Source organism: Amyelois transitella, chromosome 2 (assembly GCF_032362555.1).
Source record: "Amyelois transitella isolate CPQ chromosome 2, ilAmyTran1.1, whole genome shotgun sequence".
Classification (NCBI taxonomy): Eukaryota; Metazoa; Arthropoda; class Insecta; order Lepidoptera; family Pyralidae; genus Amyelois; species Amyelois transitella.
The window spans coordinates 7790569-7810739 of NC_083505.1; the positions used below are offsets into that span (position 1 = coordinate 7790569).

General features: G+C 35.9%; 1 protein-coding gene across 5 annotated transcripts; it reads left to right on the plus strand.

The window, feature by feature from the left end:
- The first annotated feature begins 1585 nt into the window (after positions 1 to 1585).
- Positions 1586 to 19683, plus strand: LOC106133639 (homeotic protein spalt-major). Of its 5 annotated transcripts, XM_060945118.1 has the most exons (9): positions 1770 to 1933; positions 7735 to 9498; positions 10387 to 10566; positions 10815 to 10948; positions 15277 to 15372; positions 16198 to 16423; positions 16800 to 16978; positions 17508 to 17675; positions 17860 to 19683. In XM_060945118.1, exons 1-9 carry the CDS (start codon positions 1864 to 1866, stop codon positions 18223 to 18225), a joined length of 3183 nt encoding a protein of 1060 aa, XP_060801101.1. In that variant the 5' UTR covers positions 1770 to 1863; the 3' UTR covers positions 18226 to 19683. The 5 variants fall into 5 exon arrangements, with proteins under 5 accessions (XP_060801092.1, XP_060801101.1, XP_060801089.1 ...); XM_060945109.1 differs by lacking the exon at positions 1770 to 1933 and adding an exon at positions 1586 to 1749 and having other exon boundaries at positions 7735 to 10566; XM_060945106.1 differs by having other exon boundaries at positions 7735 to 10566.
- The last annotated feature ends 488 nt before the right edge of the window (positions 19684 to 20171 follow it).

Here is a 20171-nt window from a genome sequence, read left to right on the forward strand (position 1 = left end):
GCGTAACAAACATACTTAGGTACATACAAAAAATGTATTTTCATCCAATGTTGATTGGTACCTAGACCCCACTCGTTTAGCTTACTCAGTCAATAATTAAAAGTATTTCTTCCAAAAATAATAACTAAGTACTAACTCAGTTACACTTACCTGCATACATTAAGATAGATTAAGCTATAGTATATACCTACTTAAGACCAATTAGGTACTAGGTACCTACTTCTGAGAAAGTACTTCTTCTAAAGACTCTATCTGTCTAAGTTCCTAATGTGCCTGATTTCTAAAATTGTTCCTTTATTAGAAAGCAACATTTTGTGCAATAAATATTTTTGATTAGGCTGGCTACATTGCAAATTTCAGTACAAGGAAAGCCAAACTACCAAATCAATTATTTTGTGATTTTAGGTTAGAACCTACCTACAATACCTAAATTAAAACATTAGGTACATTACACCTATAATACTTACTTCTTTGTAAGTATATTAAAAATGAACCTAAGTAAGTAGGTAGATACTTACAGAAAGTACTGTAACTACATACTTTCAAAATTATTTGCTTAAAGCTACATACTAAGTAGGTTGGACTACAAAAGCAATTTCCTAGGTATGTAAGTAAGTACTTATCTACCAAAGTAAGTAGTTAAGTAGATACCTAGGTACATTAAATTGGAAACTGTACACTTCACCTACGCTGAATGTGGTAGGTATTAGATAGGTTTGTGTATGAAGAATAAGTTAGAAAGTGCTTACTAATCCTCATAAAAATATAATTAAAACTATTTAAATTAAAAAATATAGGTATACTTATTCATGAGCCCAAAATAATTAATATTTAAAAAAATTTTTTTTCGATTATAAGCCTAGAAGACATTATCAAAGATTTTTAATTATCGCAGTTTAAGAAATAATTCCAGACAGTAAACATCCCGACTTAATGTTTTAACAAAGAAAATCCATTCTCGGCACGTTAGGATCCATTTAAATTTATCTTTATTTAAAAAATGGTGAAGACAATTACAATACATTACGTTGAAATATGTTATAAGTTCTCCTAAGTAGGTTAACTTATTTTAATTCAGTAACAAGGTATTTTATACAAAGTCTCCCAATATTATAATTTTTAATTTACACAAATCATCGTTTTTTTTTTAAATTACCAATTTCATCCAATGAAAAACCGTAACCACACATATGCAAAATGCTATAAGAAAAAACACGAGTAACGAACTCCCCAACACAAGTTCAGTCGTAGAGCCAATAAAAATATTGAGTAGAAAGAAAATTTTATGACGTGTAGCTTCAATTAGTGAATGTGGGAGGCTTCGCGGCCGCCATCTAGCGGGCGTCGCGCCGCCCACCGCCGCCCGCCGGCCGCATATCGCTTATGAATATGAGGCGTTATGATTATGAAATATGCCCCGCCCCGAATATGGAATATGGAGGAGGGGGGCCTGCAACGCGTGCGAATGGGCGAAGTTTGATTTATGAGAAGGCGCGGCCCCGCCTCCCTGTCATAACTGTGTATACCTGGTGCGCGCGCTCCCGCCCGCCGCCCGCGGCAGGCTCAGTCCCGCTTCAGATGGCGAGTGGTGCGCTCGTCCGCACTCCGCGTCCGCACTAGTTCTAGCGAGCCGAGTGTCGGGCTTCGCCGCGAGTGAACGCACGAGCGCCGCGACGCCTGCCATGCGCCGGCTGTGAGCATACATCATGCCGCGCGTCAAGCCAGCCTGCGTCCGCCGCGTATCCATCGGTACTTAACTCCATAACCAACACACACACGCGCCAATACATGGAACAGTGATATTAAGGATACACGGTGATCTTTCCGCTAAGTTTTGTTCGCCCCCGGTTTCGAGCGCTGAAAATGATTCAGTTAGCGACGATAAAATTTGGCATCCATCAGAGAGTGAGCACTAAAACTCGCTACCAGCGCGGTGAGTAAACAGTGCAGTGAATTTCCACTTGACAAATATTTTCGGCCGCACATAGACGGAAAACGTATCCTGGGAAAAGCTTTTTGTGGCTTAGGTACCTACCTGTCGACAAAGTTTGCGTGATTACAAAAACGTTTGAGAGGTTGTGGTTGACTTGTATTTCGGGCTATGAAAATGTAGGTTCTTTTACTTAGATACTTCAATTTGCATAGAAATTAAATAAAATACTGAATAGGCGCTTAATTTAAAAAAATATAATTGTACTTTTCGATTATTTAAGTAATTCTTTGTAACTAAAATTGTTGACACATTTTTCTCATCATTTGGATAACTCCTCGAAAATGAATATTTTTAAATGCCGTCGTAATTCCGTTTTTTCAAATCTCGATAATTCATTTATTGTTATTTAATGTGTAAATGTAATTACAATGTCTTGCACACATAATTGAAATACCTACTTATTTGATTCATTCTACAATAGAAAGGGATTAAATTAATAATAGAAATAAAAAATCGGTATACCACCTACTTACCTTATACGGGCCATACTTCTCCTTTAAAAACTGTAGGTAGGTAGTTGTTAAGATCGATACAAATTACCTATCAACTTTAAAAATAATGCTTTCTTATTAAAAGGATTTATAGGATAGTTTAACATAGGCATAGCTTTTTTTAAATATTAAGATGTTTTTGTGCTTCTTTGCAAAATTTGTGTTTTTTTAATTACTTAAGTACCTATTTAACGATAATCCTGCTAGGTATTTTATATGATGAAATAATTATATGAAATTAATAAACTATACCCTTATTTAATAAATGTTGGTTCATAATGGAAGCATTAAATTTTTTGTTTATAAAACAGTTGGAGTTGAAAGGTGTTTTCTTTTTTTTTAAATTGTACCTAATACCTAAGTATCATATAAAATCTTCAAATTCAAGTTATTTTTTTCATTAAAAATAATGTTTGGACAGTGGGACAGTGAAATAATTAACCTTACTAAGAACTCTTTAAATTGATTATTGTTGAATAGGCTAGATTATTTTATATGGATAAGTAAATAGGTACTAAATTATCATTATAAGTATAAATATCCCCAAAACTTCCTACGCGTCCTTGAGGCGTTAATGGCCCTTTGTCACACGTCACTTACGTTGGTATTTATAGACTAAAGTTAAATTATTGATTTCATTACCGTCCCGCGACCGCGGCCCGGCTGACACGCTGTCAAATTTTATTATTACGAATGCTACATCAGCTTATCTCATTGCCGGTTTTATGGCCGCTCTATAAAATATTTAGAGACGGTTTTATCTCCTAACGATTGAAATAACCTGCCCGTTCATATTCTTATGAAATATATTCACTGTTTGTTTGTTCCACCAATAAATTGTAGAAACTCGTTATCGACCGGTTCCATTTGGACTGAAATGAGAGATATGCAGCGACCGTTTACCTTGAATGATGAATATTTATTGCTACGATGATTATTTTCTTACTTTATGTAAGTAGATTAATTATTTCAAATTTATAAAATCAATGTTATATTAACATCATCATGTAATGGCAATCAGCACAATTATTTATGTAAGTACTTCTTAACTGTAATTAAAATACACCAATCAATGACTTTCTTTAGATATCAGTATAAGGCATCATTGTACCTTTTTGAATATTATTTACTCATATCTACGTATGGGTTGGATTGGAAGTCAGAACTAGTCAGATTAGATTTCTGATTGTGCGGAGGATGCGATTATACTTAAGCGTATATGTATCTGTTCAATATATCTGATTATATTGATGACATTGTATGTATTAAAGGGACATATATGTAGGTATAGATACATTGAAAATTAAACTTAAAGAATAGGTATACTGGCCATTCTAGATCAGTAATTTAGACTTGTAGGTAGGTGTCTAGATAAACTGCCCTTCCAAGGCAATCATAGCTGCAAGGCTAAATAAAATAATACAAATTTACTAAAAAAAAAAAATACATTTACCCTGACGTTTGTGTTCCTAAACACTACCTATCTATACAAACCTACATAAGAAATAATTTCTCGAACAAATTAACAACAAATATTCCATAAAACTCCCTCATTGTATAAAAATGTCTTCGAGCGCATTGTGTTGACCACTTTCAATGTTTATTTGTGTGGCGGACGCTGCCCACTATTCAAATACTGACACGCTTTGGCTATAATGACACTTTAAAAGTTTTTTTTCAATTCTGCGTAAGGCAGCGGCTATGTGCGACCGCAGCCTCGCTTTGAGGCGACCGCTGAGCGGGCCCGCCGAAAGCGACACAGGCAAACACAAACTCACAACCACTAATCCTCACTCCTACAACTAACACCAAAAACCGGCATTTCGCTACAAATGACATATTTAATCTGGTTCGCAACATTACCCCGGATTATATCCATGTTTTGTATCATACTCACTTTTCCAAGTTAAAGGCGTGTGCCGACAATAGAACACCAATATTTTAAATCCAAATTTAAAAGAAGTTACTAAGAAGTTATAAGAAGACCTATCTATAAAAAAATATATATTGTATATTTAGACGTATTTGAATATGAAAAGGTGAAAGTTTTTTATGAAACCGATAAGAAAATTGAATATTTATTCTTAAACCTTCCATAATAGGGCTCTAATAGCTGGTGCACATGTCATGTATTTCCAAATTAGGTATTTTTATTCTTTTTCTTCACTTAACTCTTTGGCAAACCTTATGATGGTATTTTAATCATTTCGTATTAAAAATTTATTTAATTTCAATTTTTACAAATAAATTTTATCCGTCAGCTTTTAATATCATTACAACAAAAAAAATCAGATATTCGTTAAAGAAAAAAGTACACAAAAATAAGTAAGTTTGTGCACTCTGTATACCTAGGGAAAAAATCACAATCACTTTCTAAATGTATTTGACAGGAAAGGTTGGACAAAGGGAATGATTTATTTTTGTAAATAACTAAGTGTGTCACTTTTTTCATCATTTGTTTGCTTTAAAGAATTTATGCTATTGTTCACCAACAAGGACGTAAGCGCATATTTTAATCTTTTCTAACTAGACGGTAATTTAATTGCAAAATAACTTTCTATACTTACATTCCTAGTGGTATTCTTTAGTAGTCTATTATTATCAATCAAATGTTAAAATGACGAGCCGAAATAAAATTAATACTTAGGTACCTACTTTAACCGTAATTGTCAATAATAATGCAGGTTCAGTTTATATAGGTATTTATATGATCTTTTTGTGAACCAATTAGTGGACTTATTGGTAAAAGCTTTTTATACCATTTCAATCATTAGATACTTACATTATTAAAACTAAATTGTAAAAATATAAAGCAATAATAAGTAAAGAAGCAAAATTTGCGAATTTATTAATACTTAATAAGGCCATTATCTAACAGAAGAACTAACGGTTGAGTCAAAAACTAATTTCACTTATACAATAAAACTAATAAAACAAAGTTAATTTAAAAAGCTGTTATTTCCTAAAAATAATTTTAATTTTTCTGAGCCAAATCTTTTGCTATTAGTTAAATACCTAAGGCGCGTACTAACATACTACCTTAATCATATACGTATCGTACAAGTTAATTAAAACACATACAAATATAACTTAAACAAATAAATAAGTGCAGTAATTTGCAATTATGTAAATAATCGTAATTGTAAGCCTAATGATACCTATAAGTGCAAAAATAAAATTGTTTGTTTTTATCTAAGAGAATTAGTATTAGAATGATTTGCGTTTTGGGCCTTAATGATTATATTAATAGATAAGATTACATACTTTAAATTCAAAATAAAGAGTTCGAATTGTTCTATTGTATTCAGCGACATTGTAGCGTTAATTAAAATACATATTCATATTACACATAATAAGTAAGTATACTTATATAATATGAAGCCACGTAAATGATAGTAGGTATAGTATACCTATAGTTAGGAAGACACAAAATATACCTTACTGTATTAAAATCAGAAAACAAATCATTGCGTTGGAAGGCACGCTAAGCTTTGGTTTATAATAACCAAAAATTAACTTTTAGCACAGATGTTGTCTTAAAATTAGTTGTGATCAGGACTTCAGATTGTCGCTCCATGTAAAGACTGTTACTGTTAACTTACTACTTTTAAAACCATGACTCTTGTAATCAAACGACCAAAATTTATCCAGGTTAACACTTCTACCTTGGGATCGCGAGTACATACAACATCTCTTATATTTATTTTCTTACAAATTCTGTTAGGTACTTACCTACTACATGCATATATACTAGATACGCTTTGGAAGCGGTAGTAGTTATAATTAGATTTAAGTTATGTGACGTCAATAAGTGATACCTTGTATCCAATTTTGAAAATAAATCTATTCTATTCTATATAAGGTCGCGCAATAAAATTCTCCTGTTGGCACTTTCCATTGCCCTCTGATCAACACTAAGCTTTGAACGTTTCTTTCATTAGAGTATCAAGTATAATTATAGGTTAAATGCCTTAAAGATATTAGGTACCTACCTATCTAATTATTTGACGGCCTCTGTGGCGCAGCGATAGTGCGCTTATCTGTGTCACCGGAGGTCCCGGGTTCGAATCTCGGCCAGGGCATGATGAGAAACGAACTTTCTCTGATTGGCCTGGGTCTTGGATGTTTATCTATAGGTATACGTATTTATTATAAAATATAGTATCGTTGAGTTAGTATCTCGTAACACAAGTTTCGAACTTACTTCGAGGCTAACTCAATCTGTTAATTTGTCCCATACATATTTATTTTATTTATTTATTTATCTAGTAACCTAATATCACCGAAAAAATGGTTATATAAATTATATATAAGTAGTTAGTGCTAAATGGCATATAGTTAGTAAGAATAAATAATTCAGAATATGAAGAACGAAACCGAAATTTTTTGATTTAAAAAAATACTTTATATCTAGGTATATTCTCATTACATTACTTTTGAGCGTTAAATAAAGAAAGCAGTGTTTGTATATTCAATATTTTAAACATAATACTCAACCTTATTACTAAAACGTGTGTGTGCACCATGTGTTATTAAATCATAATTATTAAATTAATGAATTTAACTTTACTTACTTAAAGACACTTTTTACGTCAGAAAAAATATATTGTAACGTACTTTTAAGAACCAATTAGTTTTTGTTGTGTTTTTTATATACCTTTTATGTTTGTCTTACTTTCTATTAGAGCACGAAAGAAAAAGAAACAAATTCTAAAATAAAAAAATTGCAATTTCTTCACTTGTTCATTGGACGTTACTATTAGCGACATCTATTGTCAAGTAGCTTAAGTAGAGCAGACTGCTGTTATAATGTCGTGCGATTTTAATGGTATAACAAGATTAGTGCTATTAATATTTCTGTGCTTTTACATTGACAATGCATAATAACATAACATACGACCACATTATTGTTATAAATAAAATAAAAACTATGTTTTGTCGTAATGTTCGAAACCAGGGGCAAGAATTTTTTTTTAAATTTGCATTCTGTGGACGTTGCGTTCAACGTTTTAAAATAAAACAAACATGTAATTCTGCGTAAATAATGGTCGTATTTTCCTTGATATCACTAACATCATTACGTTATTATTTTTGGTCTGTGTTTATTGTGTTAACCGTCAGAGAATAAAGAAATCTATAAAAACAAAGCTTTTTCAAAAGGAATAAACCCTCCTATAGGCACACTTAAACCTCTACTTTAATTTTTTTTATATTTTTTGAGATAACTAATATTCGATATTATTGTTCTAGGTGACAGTTCCGGATCGTGTTCGGACGAAGATATAAATAATGTGCCCGATGATGTCAGAGACCGCACAGAGGCACATATGTGCCCGCGCTGCCAGGAACAGTTCGAGAACCTTCATGAGTTCCTTTACCACAAAAGAGTTTGTGATGAAAAGGCACTTCAGATGGGCGAGGAAAGAATGCACTCGGATCCCGAGGAAATGGTTGTTTCCGGGGACGAAGAAATGGATGGACCTAACAAAAGATTAGAACAAGTACGACGACACCGTCAAGATGCTGAAAATAATAATAGCCTTGAAGATGGCGAGGCAGAAGTACCCGAAGCTGATGTACCGCCAGTTGGGTTACCATTCCCGGTTACTGGCCATGTCACACTTGAAGCTTTACAAAATACAAAAGTCGCAGTAGCACAATTCGCTGCGACCGCCATGGCCAATAATGCCGACAATGAGGCTGCATTACATGAACTTGCCGTACTACAAAGCACTCTATTCACTCTGCAACATCAACAAGTATTTCAGCTACAGCTGATACGACAATTACAAAATCAACTTTCGCTTACGCGACGGAAAGACGAGCCACTTCAGAGCCCTCCACCAAGCGAACCAGAATCAAATTTACCTGTGCCCACCGCTCGATCGCCGTCACCGCCACGTCCGCCACGGGAGCCTACCCCCGCCGCTCCTGCTCCTCCCACTAGCCAAAGCTTGCCCTCAACCCAATCGCATCTGACTCCTAGATCTGATACAATTTCCGTTCCTAAACTCCCAACTTCTTCTCCACCTATGATGACCCACCCTCCTTACAGTTCCATTTCGTCATCGTTAGCGTCTTCAATTATCACGAACAATGATCCACCACCGTCCCTCAACGAACCAAATACGTTAGAAATGCTGCAAAAACGAGCCCAAGAAGTGTTGGACAATGCATCGCAAGGATTATTAGCAAACAATCTAGCTGATGAACTTGCCTTCCGAAAATCAGGGAAAATGTCACCTTACGATGGAAAGAGCGGCGGAAGAAACGAACCTTTCTTCAAACATCGATGTCGATACTGTGGAAAAGTATTCGGAAGTGATTCTGCGCTCCAAATACACATTCGTTCCCATACAGGTGAAAGGCCTTTCAAATGTAATGTTTGTGGATCCCGATTTACAACCAAAGGGAATCTCAAAGTTCATTTTCAAAGACATACTGCAAAATTCCCTCATGTCAAAATGAACCCAAATCCAATACCAGAACATTTGGATAAATATCATCCGCCATTATTAGCGCAGTTGTCGCCCGGCCCAATCCCTGGGATGCCACCACATCCATTACAATTCCCTCCGGGCGCACCGGCTCCTTTTCCACCAAGCTTGCCACTTTACAGGCCGCCACATCACGACCTATTACCGCCTCGTCCACTTGGAGACAAACCTTTGCCACCCCATCCTTTGTTTGGAATGCGAGAAGAACAAGACGCTCCGGCTGATCTCAGTAAACCTTCTGCGCCGAGCCCTCCCCGATCCGCATCCGATGTTTTTAAGTCTGAACCACAAGACGAGGAAAGTCAGAGAGATTCTAGTTTTGAAGATGCCGACCGCGTTACACCTAAACGTGAACCAGAAGAAAATGACACGACGGCTGATGGAGAACCAGAAAGATATCCATCCTCATCACCCTATGACGACTGCAGTATGGACTCGAAGTACAGCAATGAAGATCAAATCGGCAGAGAAAGTCCACAAGTCAAGCCCGATCCCGACCAACCGGAAAATCTCTCAAGTAAGAATTCACCGATATCTGGACCAATTTCAATAGCAACGGGGCTACGAACCTTTCCTTCATATCCATTATTTCCACATTCACCACCTAGTAGTATTTCCTCTGGTAGTATTACTCCTTTCCAAAATATACATCATGTAGTTGACGTCGATCTTGCGCGTGACCCTGTTTTTTATAATTCACTTTTGCCACGACCCGGTAGTAATGATAACTCTTGGGAAAGTTTAATAGAAATTACTAAAACATCAGAGACGTCTAAGTTACAACAGTTGGTAGACAATATTGATAACAAATTATCAGATCCTAATGAATGTATTGTTTGCCATCGTGTCCTATCATGTAAAAGTGCTTTACAAATGCATTACAGAACACACACTGGCGAAAGACCTTTCCGATGTAAATTGTGTGGACGTGCCTTTACGACTAAAGGTAATTTAAAGACTCATATGGGTGTTCATCGTATAAAACCTCCATCTCAATTGTTACATCAATGTCCAGTGTGTCACAAAAAATTTGCTGATCCTACTATATTGCACCAACATATCCGTCTTCATACCGGGGATCGTATTCCGTTTGATCAAACACGTAATATAGAACTCAATGATTTTCCATCGCTCAGTAATGAATCCGACGTCAACGAATACAATACATATCGACCTATCCCTCCACCGATGTTTCCCACTCCTTCCACTCCTGGCGACCGACGGGCGGACTCCCGCGGGACCGACGATGAGAGCGGCCGGGACGATCGTGATCCCGCTAATCGGGAGTTCGACGATGAGTCTGATATGAAAGATCGTCGAACTTCGCCGCTCTCCGTCTACGCCTCGGCGTCCGAATGCGAAGTAAAAACCATCACCACAACGGCTTCCCTCCCATCGGCGACAGGTTCGGAGAGCGGGCGGAGTGCGCGGGCCTCACCGCCGTCGCCCACGCTGTCGACGCTGTCGACGCCACCGCGGCTGCCACACCACTCGCCGCTGCCATCGCCACCCGCGCCCCTCGCAGCGCTCGGTGCTCTCGGAGGATCACCCTTCAGCCCACTCGGACTCGCGTTCCCTCCCGCAGGTATGCGATAGCGGGATATTATAATTTCGTCCGCCCCGGTCGCCCAAACTTCCATCCCTATAATTTATCCTTGATTGCCAACTAATAAACAACTGTCAATTAACTGGGCGCTTGATGTACGCTGAAAGTCTTATAAAGTAACATTTGGTTGAAGAAATAATGCTAGTCCTCGTAATGGTGCGTTTCGATCCTATCATCCTATAAGTGACACTGAGTTGGCATTGAACAGTGGATTTATTTGTGTGCAGTGCGCGGGAACACCACGTGTAACATCTGCTACAAGACGTTTGCCTGCAACTCTGCGTTGGAGATTCATTACCGCAGTCACACCAAGGAACGGCCGTTCAAGTGTACAGTTTGTGACCGCGGCTTTTCTACAAAGGTTAGTGTCTATTTATTATCCAACTTTTTTTTCAGTTTTCTACTAACACTCTCCTCTGCCCAACACTGTTTCAGTTTTCATTATTTGTTTAAAAATAATTTCGCCAGATATTTATTTCTAATACAACTTAAAAGACAAGACATTACCACTAAAATGATTATCATGTAATAGTCACATACCTAGGTCGACTTGGCTCTGATCCAGTCATATTTTTTATTGTTACATAAATAGCAAAGCTTTATTCATTCAAATTCTAATCAAATTTTCACATTTGTAATGTTTACGGCAATAGCTTTCTGTATAAAACTACATTTTAGTGAAAATAATTCGATTTTCTCGCCAATAAGTAGCAACAAGCGTCCGATAAATAAATAATAGGTGTCAAATAACTAAGTTCAGAGACGCCAGCGTCGCTGCGAGGAAGTTCACGCGCCGGTTTCATTTCATCCAAGTCTCGGTGCATTAATTTTGCAAGCAGTAATTACAAGTCGCTAGTCGGCATTAGTTTTAGCTGTTGTCTTCCTCGGCACCCGACCTCCTTGCAGTGTTCAGTAATTGACTACGAACTTAGCAAATTTGTAGACTCGTTACGATTTCATGTGGATGAACGGAAAGCAAGTAGGTAAACGAAAATATATGTGATATAAATATCAGATATGTGATGTATGTGATATAAATATGATCAGAGAAAAGTAAGTGAATGAAACTTTGAGATTAAGATTCGTAAGTTAGGTACAGTACCTACGTCTTCTTCAAAAACTTCCACTTATAGGATAGAAAATGATACATACATACATAAACTCACGCCTCTTTCCCGGAGGGGTAGGCAGAGACTACCTCTTTCCACTTGCCACGATCCCTGCATACTTCCTTTGCTTCATCCACATTCATAACTCTCTTCATGCAAGCTCGGCGGTTTCGGGCACTTTTGACCTGACCCTTCACCAGGACGTCCTTAATTTGATCAAGATATGTTCTGTGTTGTTAGAAAATGATAAGTGTATAAAATAACTACCTACTTTTTACATATATGAATAATTCGAATTTAATTCAATACCTAAGATATTAAACAAAATGCCTCCTAAATCTGAACATTTCAATATTTTAATTATTTTGCTATGGGTAAGTATAAAAAATACATAAAAGAAAAACATGTTATAGTAGATGCAACCTTTAAAGCTGAGTAAAGAAAGCAAACTGAACTGCTGCCCTTGTTAGGAAAGGAAATTTATATTAATTTTAATTTCTTTTTCCACCTAAACCAAAATCTCCGGAGACATATCATTATATATATATATCCTTGCCAAGAGCGGACGGTAAACATAAGCATTATCGGCTTTACATTAATGTCATTGATAAAAACGTAGATATACAATTGGTTTCCCTCAATCGTGAAATAAAATTCATGTTTTTTAATGTTTTCTAATTATAAGTTTAACAACTATCAAGATATTATAGATGTTTGATGCTATCGTTTCTATTGGGAACGAAACTATAGGTATACTTTATTCATTTCTCGCTCTTTTATTAATGAGTTCAATAAAGAATATTAATCAATTAGCAAAATATAATTATATAAGCCATAGCTTGCGCATACTGCCTTGACGTGAACATGTATAAGTTATGTCAATGTTATTAAAATACATGGGCGACCCGTTTTTAAAACAGAATTCAAATAGCTTTAATGAACTAATTTCAAAAATATTTTTAACCTATCTATACAATAGTATTAGTTTCTTATAAACAGTGGTACAAGTGCCAATTTAATTCAAAACATCAAAATAATAATATAAAAAAAGTTATTGTTAAAAGCATTTTATAGCGTTTGAAGTTTTATACTCAATTCGGCCAATATTTCAAGCATGTAAGCTGCGCCTGCGCTGCGAGCTTGGTCGCAGTCCATCGCGCCACAAAAATGACAAGTCATAAAAACAACGTCACAGAAAACGATCGGAATATTAATTCATGTCGTAAAATATTTATTGCTTATAAATCCTTGAGCCTTTACCTACGCTTCTCGTCATAAAAAGATTATTTATGCTTGACAAAGTAAAATTTTTCGTATGTTTCCGAAAGTGAACCCAGTTTAACAATAAAATATAGATTATTTACGACGGCGCCTCAATTTCAAATGTTAAATTCAATGCTTAGTAGAACCAGATTTAAAAACTTTATATTTAAATCTGTGGATAGATTAAAGGTACATTGCAAGAAAAGCACGGTTCAATCTTACATCTCTTTTGAGGCAGTAAATATGTCAAATAGATATAAAAAATTGTTATAATAGAAGTGAAGCTGTGAAGTTTGTCTTTCACGCATATATAGAAATATAATTATTTAGAATTATAAATTGCATTAAATATTTTGTTTTTACAGAAAATAAGTGAATTAAGCTCTAATAGCATACCTTACATATATGTATTTAACAGCAAACTCATAAAAGAAACACTAGGTACATAATTGTCAATAAGAAAATCGCATTACAAGCACAGTCACAGGTGCCATGCGCGTATAAATGAAGCCCTTATGGAATTCAACCTCAATTTCTATAGAAAATCTTCAGAAATAAGGCAGAGGTCATCCGTTTATTTATTTTATATTTAAAGGTGACATGTGAATGATCGTTTTACGCGAGCGTATACGTAGTAATATATATAAGCATTTCGTATTCTTAGCAAAATACTTTAAATTCCACTATTAAAACTTTAACTTAAAGACAATGGGATAATTTAAAACAGAAGCTTGTTTATAATGTATTGCGGCGTTGTTCGCGATAAATACTGGTGTTTTCTCCTTATATTAGTAATGTGGCGTTAGAAAACATCGTCTCGCAGAACCAGCAACCCAGGCCTTACAACCGCATTTGAAATTACAATAAGTGTCGGCGACACCCGCACTCCGCGGTACGAAAGTTCACGCGCCAAACAATTTTATCGTGTATTCCTATCTTGTTATAGGTGTATAAGAGTTTGTTGACTTGGAACCATGTGATATACAACAGAAATAGGTACTTGCATACGTAATAAAAATTTATTCAGATTTCCATGGATGAAAATTGCTTCTTATATAACAACTTAGAGAAGTTGTTTATAATCACCGACGTCAATAAGTGGTTCAAGCTATATTCAAGTAGGTCAAAAACACATAAAAAAATTTAATGGCTCTTGGAAAACTTATATTAATTAATCTTTTAAAGCTCAATTATAACCAACCTTCAATATTTTAAAAAGCGTTTTATTAAAAATAACTCGAACAATAGGTGGCTTTCTTCAATTTAACCAATTTTAATAACATTTCTTATTTTGTTACCATTATGTTTATAAGAGAACATTAACCTACAGGGAAAAATATATACCTGTCTCAACCGTAAATCGTATTAATTTATGTGGGTCTTGATTATAAATGTTAAACAAATATTATTAAGGCAATTTTAACAGATACATTCTGCTGCAAATAAAAGTATTATCGTTGGTTTTGAATCGGATTAATGGACACTTCTCCGCATCATTTGATCAAATTTTAATACAAATCGTCTTTTCCGTCTTGAATGACCCAAAATATGTTTAGAGTTTTCAATTTAGCCATGTTCAACTTTGGCTGGGCAGTTTCTAAAGCATTCGATTAAGCATAGAATTAAATGAGGTGCTTTTATTAGTATTATTTTCTAATTATTTAATTTAATATCACGTTGACCAGATAGCAATCGCCAAACTTATCTACTTGGTAGTAATCACAGGCGAATACTGAGTGACGATTTCTCTCTCTTTGGGAAGTAGGTACATAGACCCAAACAGAGAAAAAGAGAAACCAAACAGTATTATTGTAATAAGTAGAGGGTAGGCCAAAGGTATAAATAGGTACTACCAATTCATATTATATATTATATGCATATAACATATATGCTATACCATAAAGATTTTCTTATATAAGGTAATTATTTTGTGCAAATTTGTTACATAACGAAACGTAAGCGATTTTCTTACACTTTTCAATGCATTCTTTCTTGATCATTTTACATCCCTTTACCTTTAGTGTTTTGTGCATTAAACGCATTTTTGGGGTTGTCAAATATTGTGGAATAATTCGCATTGTCTTCCAAAATGTGGGGCTGCTGCTCAGGGCTTGTGGCCCTCTTCAGCGACTGTCTAAATTATTTATTGTGGAATAAATTACATAGTTGCAATAAAATACTGTAACTGAAAATTTTTGCACTAAATTATGACAACCTTAAAAATGCTCTTACAGGGTCGAATCCAGGACTTATTCAAGTGTACTTTTGTCGATTTTCCTGGATCCATCCCTGTAACTTTGTGTGTTTGTGGTTCCAGAGCAGTGGCGGCGGATGCCGGTGCGGTAGGCGCGCGCGCGCACCCCGCCCCCCGCACGCCACTGCTTTGGATCTCTGGAACGCCTTCGTCTACCCGGTATGATAGAGCGACGCCTGTGCGAAACTCTTTTATAATTAAGATGCTGTATTATGACGGCTGTACACTGATTTGCAAATCCTTGTGGTAAATTTCTAGCTTGAGCGCGAATTCACATTTGTTATATTAAGATTAGCCAATGAACATGAATTGCATCATCTAGTGTACAGATGCCATAATTTTATTGCACAAACGCCAAAGGTCCTTCCATTATTTTTTTGGTTTTGGTATTAAGTATTTATACCTTGTTATTTTGAGTCGTCGTTTGCCAAATTAACACATCCAAATACATCATAATGGATCTGCAATGATGGGTCCAGATTTTATTTTTATAATTTTCATTGGTAAACTGTCATAAATATTATTATTTTCTTATATTATATGGAGATAAATAACAAAATGTCATAAATACTAATCAGGTAATTAATAAACTTCCGTCACTAGCAGGCCCGTCATTATTTTGAATATTGTTTATGTATAATCATTATTAGCAATATATACTCATAGGCTTATATTATGCTTATGACTTATTTAAAATCATTCGGCAATAAATTTTGCATAAATTTATCAAAATAGCAATACAATATTTTAGGTATATTATTGACCACGAACTAACAAGATCATCAGATATAATAACTTGTCATCACTGTATCAATATAGGTATTCATCATTACGATATGTTTTCAAGATTTACTCAACGTTTAATTAATTCACACTGTGCTTCTAAAGATTTACCTACGCCTGCCTCGTAAAAGATCAACTGCATACAGCTTTAAGACTCTCAATATTGAATGTCCCATTTCTTACCTCCCCGTTCATCCACAGGGCAACATGAAACAACATATGCTGACCCATAAGATCCGAGACATGCCCCCAGTCTTCGACAAGAGTCCTAGTGGCACCACTGGCGACGAGACCCGGGAAAGCAGTCCGGACCGACGGTCATCCCCGGACAAGATGGAGTTGAAGAGATCGCCGCCCGCGCATCCGCCGCCGCCCATGTCTCACCCGCAACCTATTGATATGCCACCACTACCAAAGCGGCCAAGCGGTAAGCGATTTGTATTTTTCAGCAATAAAATAAAACGTCAACAAAATTATTAAAAGGACAAAAGCAACAATCAATTCGTCAAGAATTTCTAAGGCAGGCAAACAGCATTAGATAACACGTTTACTTATGGCCTAACATTAAAGTTTAAACGACGATTGACGATATTGAGAATTTGTTTAATGAGATATATATAAATCAAAAACATTCATTGTTTTGCATTCTGCGCTAAGTTGGCTTTTTCTGCATAATCAGCAATTATAGTCATAAAAGCAAGATACCTAAACACGACTAGGTACCTATTAAAAATTAAGTATGTAATATTATATATCTACATTTATCAAAATGTAAATATAAATGAAAATATAATATCTTGCAGTGCCAAGTATTCCGAGCCACCCTCCCCCTCCAACTTCGTCCAAGCACCTTTGCGGGGTGTGCCGCAAGAACTTTTCGTCGTCCTCGGCGCTGCAGATTCACATGCGCACGCACACTGGCGATAAACCCTTCCGTTGTGCGGTCTGCCAGAAAGCTTTCACTACCAAAGGAAATCTCAAGGTAATTACCATCTGCAAAATTATAATGTTAGCTTAGTATGTATTAAGTATATTATCTCAGAGAATACCCAAAAAAATAATGAGTGAAAAAAATTCTCAGTGTGATCAAATGATGTGTTTGTTTTACTGCCTTACCTTCACACTTCGGTATTATGGCGAATTATAAAGAAGACGCAACCGAGACAAATGACAAGAGTGGGTGATAACTTGGCTGTGGTTTGAAATGTGACTCCAAGGAGTGTTCACCTCGATAACTTAATTAAAATAGTGAATAGCCTATTCCGCGAGAGAATCCTTAGTTTACACCTCAGCCTTATACTTTAACAATGGGCATAAAGCGAAGCAGCTGACACAAACATATTTTCTTTGCTACCAGATCAGCATTAATGCACAATATTGTTGTTTGTTTACAACAGGTTTAGGTATATCACATCTCTATTCCTTAAGGAGTAGTCAACAGTCTCGAAAAGATATAATGAATTCTTCATTCATCAGAAGAATTAGTGAATAAATAAGAGTAATTTCTGCAGGTGCACATGGGAACGCACATGTGGAGCGGTGGAGCGTCCCGGCGCGGCCGTCGCATGTCGCTGGAGCTGCCGCCGCGGCCTCTGCACGAACCGCACGACTTGCTGCGCCGCCCCGACCTCTTCTACCCCTACCTTCCCGCACCGTTCCTCAACGGCATGCAGCAAAAGGTAGCTTTTATCAGTAATTTGAAACTCTTATTAGGTGGTAGTAGCTAATTGCTATTTGATGCTCCTGTATAAGATAAACTATTAGCGATTAAAGAAATCATTAGACGTTTATTGCCCCACATGCATTGCTCCAAATAAAATATATGATGTGATTAACTATAAAATCGAATTATTGTTCCCACAGCTGAACGAAATATCAGTGATACAGCAGAGTGCGGGACAAAACGGAGTAGGAAAGTTCCCGGGTCTATTAGGATTTGGAGCCTTTGGTGGCGCTCGGCCCGGCGCAGCCTCCCCGCTGGAGAGGCCGCCATCACTAGATGGTGGCGATGAAAGACAAGCAGCTATGAGGGAATTAGCGGAAAGAGGCCGGGAGCTGGCAGAAAGGAGCCGGCAAATGCGGGAGGAAGGAGAATACAGGTCTCCTCCGGCGCACGCGCCGCACCCGCCGCCGCCCGCGCAGCCCTCCCCTCCCGCGCCGCACCACCCGCACTCGCACCCCCTGGCTTCCCTGCCGCCGCCAGCGCGCACTGAGGGTCTCACCGTGTAAAAATTGATTCAAAACTCGAAACCCGACATTCCAAAAATCTCGAACTGAAAGAGGTGGCGCAATAAGTGATGACGAAGCAGACGAATGAATCTCAATTCTCAAAGGATTAGTGTCATGTTTATATTGTACAGAGACTTATTTATAGGCATATAATTATATGAAAATAAGGGACTGATAAATGATGCACTCAGCGTCTATTATAGCATAATATGTGCGAAATGTAGAGTAGTGCTATATAACAAATTGTTATTCCACGTGTTATTACGCCTAGTATTACTTTAAGTTATATACGCACGAGTACGGGCCTGGGGCAATCGGGGGCTCGTGTGAGCCCCACGTTCATGTCATGACTCTGTGATAGAGCACATTCAAAGACTGTGTCGTACGACCGAACAGATGTTTCATTCACTACCACTCTCGAATATGTCAAGTACTTTCTTTGGAAAATATATTAAACGTAGACATAGTCAAATGTGCTATGACATCAAAAATAGATATAAATTATCCCAAAAATTAATTAAAATCTTAAATCTTTATCTTAAATATGTATATAATTTGTATAATAGTAATGAACACATAGATATATGTATATTTCAAATTAAAATCTTGACTATTACAATGATAAATTAAGACTATATACAAAAGGGGGCGATATGCATGATTTTATCTCCACATTCCAACCAAATGTATTCACACTCGATTGTAGGAGATTCTTTAGTAAACAATATACCTTATTAAAGATGGTACCTGTAATAGAATGTCTATCGTGACTAGGTATCCAGTATTCTTAATACATTTAATTATTGTAACAGAGGTTAATGACATATTCATATCATGTAAATTAAAAAGTATTTGCATTTGAGGTCTATAGTTATAAGAATTTAGAGTCATAGCTATTATATTGCTTTAGAATACTTCAACATATCTAATAAAAAAGTGAGCGACTGGTGTAACGATTAACTTCTTTAAAATAGATATAACATGACTTTTACGTAGAAAATCACTGGCACCTTCAGACTGATATATTTACAGAGTTCACGAGAAATATTTATTTCCAAAATATGCATTTTTTAATGTCTGAATTAGTCAAATAGTGGATTTGGTACTAAGTTTTTAAGACCATTATGTTTATTGTCTGTACTTTTTTATACATTCGATCTAGTTCAGTGTATACATGTCCTATAAATTATTTATTACTAAATCATGCATACACTCTTAGTATTAAAGAACGCTTGTGGGGCGTTAGGCCTCACGCAACAATTTAGTTGTCTAGAATAAATTTCATAGCACTTACAAGTTATTTTCAAGTTGCAAATAGATACTAGATTGTAGAATTAGTCAAGAATATGATGTCATGTCATGTCAGTATAAATAATCATTGTAAATTATTAAATGTTTATGTAAATGTCCAAAAAGTATTCAAATTATTTAAAAATCAATTATACTAATTATTATTTTCTTTTTTGTTGTCCTTACCCTGATTTTCCCTTTTATTTTGGCTTTCGGTAAAATAATGCCCAAGTTCTGATGTTTTTAAAAAAGACTAATGTAATCTTAAGTTTAGAACCGAAAAACAAAAGAAAATTAAAGAAACTACTATACTACTAGCTACTCAACAAAAAAGATTTCTTTTACCCCAAAACCACAACGGTTTTAGCTTCAATTTATCTGGCAGGTCACATACATCTGTTAGCAAATTTTTAAGGAAAATAAAATGGAGATATTCCTCAGAATGCAGTTGCCGAAAATTCTAATTCATTACAACCAAAGAGTGAAATCCCCGCCGCTTTTATAACCACTGAACTCAAAATGACATGACTGTTTTTATAACATTCCCAACAGTCCTGCTTTCCTCAAACGTTGATAAGGCATATCTTATGTTCTGTCTCATATCTCTGGAAGTTGAAAAAAGCTCGGAAGTTGCAAGTGAGGGAATATTAAAACAT

Coding starts and splice junctions, on each gene's coding strand:
- LOC106133639 (XM_060945106.1), top strand. CDS start 1,864: ATGATTCAGTTAGCGACGATAAAATTTGGCATCCATCAGAGAGTGAGC. Junction 10,567..10,814: donor ACTCGCGTTCCCTCCCGCAG/GTATGCGATAGC, acceptor ATTTGTGTGCAG/TGCGCGGGAACACCACGTGT. Junction 10,949..15,276: donor ACCGCGGCTTTTCTACAAAG/GTTAGTGTCTAT, acceptor TTGTGGTTCCAG/AGCAGTGGCGGCGGATGCCG.